Source organism: Nicotiana sylvestris, chromosome 12, assembly GCF_000393655.2.
Source record: "Nicotiana sylvestris chromosome 12, ASM39365v2, whole genome shotgun sequence".
Lineage (NCBI taxonomy): Eukaryota > Viridiplantae > Streptophyta > Magnoliopsida > Solanales > Solanaceae > Nicotiana > Nicotiana sylvestris.
In genome coordinates, this window is record NC_091068.1 from 114651952 (window position 1) to 114662026 (window position 10075).

The 10075-nt window shown below is 35.5% G+C and overlaps 1 protein-coding gene across 1 annotated transcript; it reads left to right on the forward strand.

Moving 5' to 3' along the window:
• The first annotated feature begins 2403 nt into the window (after positions 1 to 2403).
• On the forward strand, positions 2404 to 8409 carry LOC104249462 (uncharacterized). The gene is made up of 5 exons (XM_009805896.2): positions 2404 to 2802; positions 5283 to 5395; positions 5497 to 5868; positions 6605 to 7343; positions 7656 to 8409. Exons 1-5 carry the CDS (start codon positions 2571 to 2573, stop codon positions 7724 to 7726), a joined length of 1527 nt encoding a protein of 508 aa, XP_009804198.1. The 5' UTR covers positions 2404 to 2570; the 3' UTR covers positions 7727 to 8409.
• The last annotated feature ends 1666 nt before the right edge of the window (positions 8410 to 10075 follow it).

Consider the following 10075-nt stretch of genomic DNA (forward strand, 5'->3'; position numbering starts at 1 on the left):
TAATAAATAATTATATAAGTGGTGAATGTGAATTATATATGATGAATATGGAAAAATGAAAAAAGATAGAATTTGTTTGAAGAAATAAAAAATGAAATTTAAATAGAAGATAATAATATAATATAGAAGAGAGAGAAGAAATATTTTTTTTGGTGTAAATAATGGTGTAATGGGTGGAGTAACTTTGGTGTTACACCGTTTTGGTATGAAATTTGGTGTTAGGGTTGGAGATGGTCTTGTACCTGCATAACTTTATGCAGGATAAACGGTATAATAATTAGACCCGAAATAATTGAATTCTACATAACTACTCCCTGCATTACTTATACCTGCGTAATTTTAACCAACAACTAAACCATCCCTTAATTAGTTAACAACTTCGAATGAGGAAAAATTAAAAACAAGAGAAGAGCGACAGTTTATTATTATTTTTTATTTTTATTTATTTATTTATCTTTTTAAGACTCATTCAGGTTTTTACTCTTGGTTGGTTTTGATCTTTTATGTTTCAAAGTCAATAAAAAAGAGTAATAGAGTAAACTCAATAATATGTTATCCTTTCTGTTTTATTGGTTCACCTAGAAATAGGTTAGGCTTTCTATCCAAATCAATGAGAAGTTTCTATTTGGTTGAGCGTCCTCTTCGAAATTCAAATAAAGAAAATGAAAAGGTAGATATATAATAACTAAGTGTGGCGATTGCTTACCATTTGACATTCACCCTTTACATAAAGTTGAGAGCAAGAAAGTCTGTTTTTAAAGTAAATTACCTTACCTAGTGTCACTTTATTTGCCCGTTAAGCTAGAATTTTAATACTCCACTAGTTTTTCTTCTTACGAGATTTTTTTTTTGGGGTCCAATTATCCCTTTTCTCTATGTTGGTTTAAGCACAAAGAGTTAAATATCCTCTATCTTCTCCTTTTTAAATATCGTATGATATTTTATTTTTGAACTGATTTTTAGTATAGTAATAATGTTGAAGTGTTCTAAACATAATTAGAATACATGAAAATAAGATTCTTCCAATAGGGTTGGATAGAGATAGAAAGATTTTGTACACATGTTTTTTGGAAAATAAATAACATAAAATTTCAAGAACTTGGTACAAAAATATCACCTTTTTGTATGAGAGTTTTGTTTAAATTTTAATATCATTTATACCAGCTAATTCTTCAAGAGTTGTCTTCTTTTTATGTGAATAAATTCATTAGAAGGAAGTGGAAGTTTAGAATAAAAATGTTATTTTATGGAAATAAAATCCATGTTTAAAACAGGAGACACATTTCAAGCTATTATCGATTTAAGTAAATCACTAATCAAACAATCGTTCCACTATGCTTCTATCTTTATAAAAATCATACGACCAAGAGTTAAAATTAACATAATTCATTATGCTGGAAAAAAGAAACAAGACTTGGGCATCAATTAATTGTAGTTGCCTATATTAATTCATAATATCATTTCTGTATGTTTAATCAACTTTTGCTAAAAAAAATTAATTAAGAAATTACTCGACTTAATTAATTCAAAAGCTCTAGGTTAGCCTAAAATATTTTGAAAAAATTACTATACCTTTTTTTTCAAAAAACTTTTAGCCATATTTATGTTGACAAGACAAGGGACCAAAGTTGACAAAAAACGTGGAGAACTTCAGCCTTTCGTTTCCAAATATGACTTTATTACAAAATCCAAAACACCAACCGATAAAGCGATAAACAACAACTTAAAACAAAACGCCATTGTAGCAAACCAACATTACTGTCTCATTTTATATTTTTACAACCTTAAAAAATATAACTTCATTAAATCATAATCTCTTCCCCTTATTAATTCATTCATAAAAAAATATTAGAGTTTGTTTTTATATTTAAATTCAATTAAACTTTAAACTTCTCTTTTATAATTAATTGCATACTTTTATAGCTATAAAATCTCATTACATATTTAAGATTTTTTACTTTCCTTCTTAAACTTCATACCTAATCAAATTATACCACATAAATTAAAATAGAAAGAGAGTAATGATTAAACTTTGATATGATGTATTTTTTGTGAAACTTGCATTTCAATATTATCTTAATAAGTTATACAGTTTAAGTTAAATGCACTGACTGCGTAAAACATAAGTAGATCATTTATAAGATAATATAATTAATAACATGATATAAACGGTAAGTAATCTAATAACACATGTTACATTAAAATTTAAACTAGTCTAAATAATTTTTACCCTATTCATCCTTATAACTTAAATCCTTATTATGACTTATAACTTAAATCCTTATTATGGTAAAATGTATCACATAAATTAAATTACTAGTAGTAACATATTAACAATGTTGAATTAAGTAGTAGGAGAAAAGAAGTGGACTACATATATTACCACTCTATTTGAGTCTTACCAAAAAGGAAGTTTCTCACTTTCTCTCTCTTTTTCTCCTCCAACACACTCACAGGAAAAAAAGGGAAAGAGAAAAGAAGAAGAAGCTATGGACTTTCTCTCACTACACACTCACAACACAAATGGAGATTAGCAAAACTGAACCAAACCCACATTACTATTATTTTCAATGGGCAAAGTAGAGGATGAACATCAATTACCAATATCAACAGTAGGTGCAAATGGTACAGACCAAAATGTAGAGAATAATAGTTGCCGCAGCAGATTCAGTGGGTTTGTGAAGTTTAGATGTGTATTTGCTTTGCTGTTTGGTGGAGCTGTTTTGCTTTCTGCTATATTTTTGCTGCCTTTTTTTCACACTGGAGATCTTGGGGATCTAGATCTAGACCCCAAATTTAGAGGTACCTAATTTTCTTGATTTTGAGTTTTTTTTTTTAATGTTAACATTGTCTTCTTTAGTAAAGTTTGATTTTCGTTGTGTTAGAATTGGTAAGTAAGAGTTCCTAATTTGGTTTTGCTTTTGAGATCCTAATTACCCTTTTCTTGATGTTGGGTTTTCTTTAATGTCAACATTGTTTTTTATAGTAAGGTTTGAATTTTTTCGTGTTAGAATTGGTAATTATAGAGTTCCTAATTTGGTGTTATTTTGATTTTAGTTTTTTTTTTTCCTTTTTTAAATGAGCTGGTGTTTTTTATTTTTGGGTTTCTTCTAATCTTGTGAAATGAAGTGAATTTTTCAATTTTGATGTTGTTATTACCATCTCAAATTTGGCAAAAAACTTTGCCGTTTACCGGTACCCCTTTTCTTCATTTTGAGCTTTGTTCATATCAACATTGTCTTGCTATAGTAAAGTTTGAATTTTGTTGTGTTAGAATTAGTAATTATAAGTTCCTAATTTGTTTCTTTTGAGATGCTAATCACCCTTTTTGTGTGGGGTTGTTTACCTTATGGTGTAATCTGATTTTAACTCTTTTTTCCTTTTTGCTTAAATGAACTGCTGCTTTTGATTTTGGGCTTCTTCTAATTTTATAATATGGTAAAAATTCAATTTTGAAGTAGTGGATAATGCTGATATATGTTTGTCATTTTTCTTTATCTGGTGAATTTTTTTTTTTTTTTTGGGCTGAGAACAAGGCTGTGTTATGACATAGGCTGTTGACTGATTGGTCTGGTATGAAAGCTTATGTTAGAATTCTTTTTAGGTAATCTCCTAATTTAGTAAGTTGTAAATAATTTTCATCAAATCTTTTATAACAAATATGCACATTTCTGACTCAGTGGGAGGAGAGTAATAACCTTTAATTGAAACTGGAAATAAAACTAATTTTTTAATAATTTTTTAATTGTAGGATTGTATATTGTTACTTAAGATGATCAACCTCTTTGTCACTGTTTCAGTTCTTCACAAAAATTTCCTCTTCTTTTGTCTTTTTTCTCTTTGTTTTTCTTTTTGGTGGTTTTCATTATAGTCCTTGTTACATTCAGTCATACTTTATTTCTGTAGAAAGTTTATTACGAAAGTCAATTGCCAACAAGTTGTTTGACATGTGACCCTTGTGAAGTTGAGCATATAAGAGGTTTTTGTTACCTAATAGCGATATCCTTGTGGTATGAGCCCCTACCATTATAACCCTAGTGTTGTTTACTTGCAAGGAAAACTCCAATTTGGTCAAGCGAGATTTACTTTCTTTATGTTTTAGCGCCAATGGTAAAAGTTGCCGCCATGTGACCATGAGGTCACGTGTTCAAGTCGCAGAAACAGCCTCTTGCAGAAATGCAAGGTAAGGCTACGTGCATAGACCAATGTGGTTCGTGCCTTCTTGAGACTCCACACATAGTGAGAGCTTAGTGTACTAGGCTACCCTTTTATGTTCTTAAACATTTTCCGACGTTAACATTTCCATCCTAAATGCACGAGTTCAAGAAACAACCCCATAATTCAGGACTTTAATGATGGCTGAGCAATTAAAGATACCTTGTTTTCTTTTGCTTTAGGACCTTTCATTCTATCATGTAAAGATAATTGTCCAACTGGATTTAAAAGGGTGCTCCTTTTTACATATTCTTATTCACTGGCATGTGACAGCTGATTATAAGTTTGTAAAGTACCGGGACCATTAGATCCAGAAGCCTAAACATGCAATGTCTGGAGAGTTTGATAACTGACACTTAGCCAACTTAGTGAATGTGTTTTCTGTCCTTGTTAGTACTTAGTAGAGGAGTATCTGGTGGTCTATTTAGTTCATTAAATAGCTCCTAACGCCTCACCTCTTCTGTTCAGCTGAGTTGTCTAATTGATGTCATCACATAATATGGAGTTGATCATTAGTTTTTATCTTCATTTCATCTGTCAGTGGCTCAACTAGCAATCCACCCTTTAACAATATTTGTAATAAATAAATCTTACTATGAATTATCAAAGAAAGAATGCATATTAGTCCCTATTTGAATATACCGAGACACTAAAGGAGTATCTAATTGGTCTCTGCTGCAGATTTGAATCAAATTCTTGTCAATTGCTTACCATTGCCTTCTTTTCTATGAGTATTAGTTTTATCAACACAAGCAACTTGTGCTAGTATAATTGAGTTGCGATTGATATATTTAGTTGTAGGCATAGAGTAGAATATCCCTTGGGTGTGACCCAGAAGCAAGAGGTTCCAAATGTTAGTGGGTGATATCCATGGGGATATAACATCCACTGCAAACTTTACTTTGAGAACTCTTCATTTTTTCTGTTATAGTAATTTCAATATCTAATAATAATAATAAAAAAAAAATCTAATAATATATTTAAAAAATTAGTGCAGCTGATTATTGCACATTGGATATACTTTCACCTATTGATTTGTCTCTACGTTTGTGTTTGGGGCTTTATAGGTCATGACATAGTAGCCAGTTTCATGCTTGAGAAGCCAGCTTCTTTGATGGAGGATTATACCTTGCAACTTGAAGATGATATTTTTGATGAAATAAGTGTTTCCAACACTAAAGTATGTCAATTGTGGTTTCTCTTCGTTTTTCCTTTCCTCTCTCAGACTTAACTGCTTTTGCTACTTGTTCCTATTCTTACTGATTTATGCTTTTATAACAGGTGGAAATAATATCATTAGAAAATATAACTGGATCAAACATAACAAGGGTTGTCTTCGCTGTTGATTCTGATGTGAAAAATATGAGGATTTCTCCAACTGCTCTGAGTCTAGTCAGATCCGAATTTGAAACTGTAATTACTCACCCATCATTTCTGCACCTGACGGCATCTTTGTTCGGGGATCCTTTTTCTTTCGATGTGCTGAAACTCAGAGGAGGGATTACAGTGATCCCTAAACAAATTGGATTCCTCATGCAGAATGTGCAGATCCGATTCAACTTCACATTGAACTCCTCCATCGATGAAATTCAAGATAAATTTGATGAATTAACAAGCCAGCTGAAATCAGGGGTACACCTTGCATCATACGAGGTGCGCAAATATGACTGCTGTTACCTGCATTGACTTTTATATCCTTTGCTTTCCTCTGATGTTGGTCATTTATGCAATTCATGATGATGTCATTAAGCAAGTCTTTAGGCCATTCTATTCTATTTACAATTGTTATTTATTGTTCCTGCCACATAACGCCTACCGCTCTTCTTGTCTGTTTACTCGTATAGTTGACTAAGTGTAGTAATAGCTTTCTGTCTTTTTTGTCTTCAAGGAAATTAAATAAATGGAAAATGATAAATAGTAGCTCCAGGGCATTGGAAATGGTTTGAATTTGATGTTCTAGGATTTGACCTGCTTCTGCAAATTACAATTTTGTAAAAAGATTGTCATCAATAAAAACTGCTAGGATAACCAGCACTATGGTTCAGTGATTCCATTTTTTTGCAGTTCTGTTTTGAGGTGTAAAAGGTTCGCAGTGTTTGCCCTCGGAATCTGCTGCTTTACAGGAATAACTTATTTAGCACACAAGCGTACATGCACTCACACGTTGCACATATGTGTAGATATATTTATTCTTGTATTTACATACCGTAATATTGACAATACTTGTGAAAGCATTGGTTCCTTTGTCATGGTAGAGGATTTCATGGTTTCTAATTGTGCTGGCTGCTGGCTTCTTGCATAGTATGTGTGTTTCTATTTGTTATTTAAAAGCATTTACGTTTACTGTTTGCATGTTGGTTGATATTTCTCACTTCTCTTTTGGATGCAGAACTTGTATATCAAGTTGACTAATACAAGAGGCTCGACGGTGAATCCTCCCACTATTGTTCAGTGTCAAGTTCTTTTAGCAGTTGGGATAAATCCTTCTAATTCTAGGTTGAAGCAGTTGGCTCAGACCATTGGTTCTAATTCTAAAAACCTTGGCCTTAATAACACCGTATTTGGGAGGGTTAAACAAGTTAGCCTGTCTTCTATTTTACAACATTCTCTTGGTAGTCCTTCACCTTCTCCGGCTCCTCAACCCTATCACCCTCAACACCATCACCACCACAGTCGCCACCACCACCGCCAAGGCTCGAATGTTGCTCCCGCAATTTCACCTGCTCCGAGGGCTGAGAAAAGGGGATCAGTTAGCAGGAAAGTTTCACCAATATTGGCACCTGTGCCATCGTCTGCACCAGTGGTTGCACCTGCCCCTATACATTCAACTCACAAAGGTCATGTGGCGAAACCTCCTTGTCATTTCGAGAGATTCCCAAGGAAGGCGACTAGTCATCCTCCTGTACTACCGCCTATTAGGTCACCAGTCCCTGCACCTCATATTGCTCCCTCTCCACCACAGAAAATGCATGCTCCAACACCAGTCCCGCATGAACTCTCTGCGTTGAGCCCATTGCCCTCTGTTGTGTATGCTCACACTCAGCCTCCTCCAATGACACCTCCAATGACACCTTCAGTTGCAGAGCCTCCTCACAGAATACCTTCAGGTTCAAAATCCCCATCGTCATGTAAGTAGCAAGAACATTTTCTGTTTGTCTTATACAGAAAAGCTAATAAGCTCTCGAGGCATGTTAAGAAATCATTCATCAGTCTTCAATATTCTTTACCTTTCATTCAGCCGAGGAGAGGGGCACGGATTAAAGCAAGTGGAACTCTTCTATTCTAGTTGTATTGTTCATTCAGTCCTGAAGATTTTTCCTATTTGCTAATCACCTGCTCTGCTCCCTCTTGCTTCCAGAATTATACTTATCACTCAATTGTTCTAGTATGTTTTTACTCTTCATGCTGAAATGATAATCTGGTGTACTCCATGTGTGCAGCTTCTACAGGGATTTTTTCGTCAAACTTGTGGGCTCTCTCGCTGTTTCTACTTCTTGTACCACGTTTATAGAAGCAGAATGAAGGTTTTTTTCCTCCGGTGACGCTGAAATCTGCTGCCAGTATGAAAATGAGTTCCACGTATCATTTCATCTAGGCCGAAGAAAACTAAATGGAGGAGCTTTGCGAAGTGGGAACAATGCCAAAAGGGCATCCCTCACACGCAAATGAATATATGTGGTTGTTTTGTGCTTGTAAATACTGTATCAAAGATTCAGTACCGCGATGCATTTTCAGGTCAAAGTCACAGAGGTGACAGGCCTGTGATGACATGCATTACCACTGTTATGTATGATACCTCTTTGCATAAATGTAAAGAGGTTAAAAAAAGCAACCAACAAATGTATAACAATGCCTTTTTGTTTCTAATATCTTCTGAGCCCGCTATATAGTCCGAAGTTTAGCTTGTTTGGGGGAGGGTAGTACTAGGATGGGTGACCTGGAAGTCCTCGTGTTGCATCCCCTTTGGTTTTCAAAAAAAGAAAAGAAAAAGGACATAAGAAACTTCCGAGCCCGTCAGCTACGATTCCTAGCTATGAACAGAACTTTATTTATCCTTTCATTTGCTTACTGTATTTTTACTTGTTCCTGCAACAAAAATATGGTTTGTGTCTTTATCTTCAACATTATAGGAGGTGATGTAAAATTGGATGTTGCAGACCTCAAATATTAAATAATACTGTATCCTTTTTAGTAGCTTAGATTTTTAGATTTTCTTATCGATTATTGTAGATTAATAAGACCCAAAACCGGTAGCGAGTAGAATAAAGAAGTTGCTTCTAGAATGCCGATTATAGTTTTGTAAGGTGTATATATATAAATACACACATATATACACACTTTATACCAGAGTAGGTAAAGTGTTTGAGTTGGAGTTTCATCGCGTTAACAAAAATATTATATTACATTGTGTTAACAAAAATACGCTCATCTTCCGTTCAAATATGCTTTTATTTATTTTTAGTTCTGTAATACATTTGGTGATTCACGCTCATTGACATTGAAGGAGAATTAGAGCTTGTCTTTGGCATATGAAAAACAAAAACGGATTGTTTTGGCCTTTGGGATATTTGATGAAGTGACAAGAAAAGAGAAAAAGCTAGTGTGGTAGTAGTTTAGTTTCTTCTTCCCCCTAGCCTTCTCAATATGTCACCCAAGTATCCATTGAAATTATTTGAAGAAAGAATTCTTATTCTTTTTGTCTTCAAAAGTGATAGATGAAATATAATAACTATTGGTTTGGACGTTTGGTTTCAAATTGGTGAAATTGTCACTCATACCTTTTAGTACTTTGGCCATTTTTCTTTTCATGTCTAGATTTGGTGTATCAACATTTTTGGCTTGTGGGGGACAAGCTTTGGCTAGGATCATGATAACTGTCATTGGCTGCTTTCCAGACATGCCCCATGACCCCTTGGCCGTGCCCCATGGCGGCCTAGCAAGCCTCACAATGCCTAGCGCCATGGTCGGCCCCGTGGTCTTGGCTGCGCCAAGTGACAAGCGCGCATGTGCCTCTGTCGCCCCACTGATGCCTCTCGCCAGCGCCCAAGGGCTGGCCAATGACAACAGCGCCGCGCGCCCTGACAATGCCGCGCGCGCAGATCCTGATGCCTCGCCAGCGCCCAGCTGCAGGCCCATTCCAGCAGCGCCTCGCGCACAGACCCTGATGCCAAGCACCAGTGCCCAGCCTCAGGCCAGCACATCAAGTGTCGCGCGCGCCCACAGCAACGCGCGCGCAGACCCGCAAGACAAAGATGCTGCCATCGGACTTAGTTTTTCCTTGTAATAATCTAAGTCCTTTTCATTGTAATCATAGACTAGTTTTCATCATTTTCATTTCAGTGTGCTTCTACAGCTTTATTAGGACTAGTCTTGTAATGTTGGTTTATTTTTTTTAAGCATTATTAAGGGGGACCAAACAATCAAACATTTTCAAGCAAGCATTTTCTGGTGTCTCTCCCCCTCGACACCGCATCATTGTAATCAGCATTTTCATTCATCAATAAAATCATCATCATCATTCAAAACCCAATTCTCTCTCAGCTTCCGCAATTTGCTTACGACATTGGTTTTCCCGCACGGCACTGACAATCTAGTCTAGCGTGCGGCGAGGACCTCATTGGCGGACAGCAACCGCACTGACATCGGTTGCTTAGCCTTACGTTGCCCTTCCAAAGATCATCAGGAAGGCGTTGCGTAACAGTTGGTATCAGAGCCTAGGCTCGACATCGGACGAGGGAACATTTGCCATCATCACCATTTCTGACCATGGTGAATCATGGGGAGCGTCTAGCATCCCTAGAAGAGACGGTTGACCGATTACGACCCATCGTGGATACGGTGCCTGATCAAAACAACAACC

What these genes read in the sequence shown, in the direction of transcription:
- LOC104249462 (XM_009805896.2), top strand. Translation starts at nt 2,571, where the DNA reads ATGGGCAAAGTAGAGGATGAACATCAATTACCAATATCAACAGTAGGT. An exon ending in TCTAGACCCCAAATTTAGAG is followed by an intron (nt 2,803 to 5,282) that starts GTACCTAATTTT and finishes GGGGCTTTATAG; the next exon opens with GTCATGACATAGTAGCCAGT. An exon ending in TAAGTGTTTCCAACACTAAA is followed by an intron (nt 5,396 to 5,496) that starts GTATGTCAATTG and finishes CTTTTATAACAG; the next exon opens with GTGGAAATAATATCATTAGA.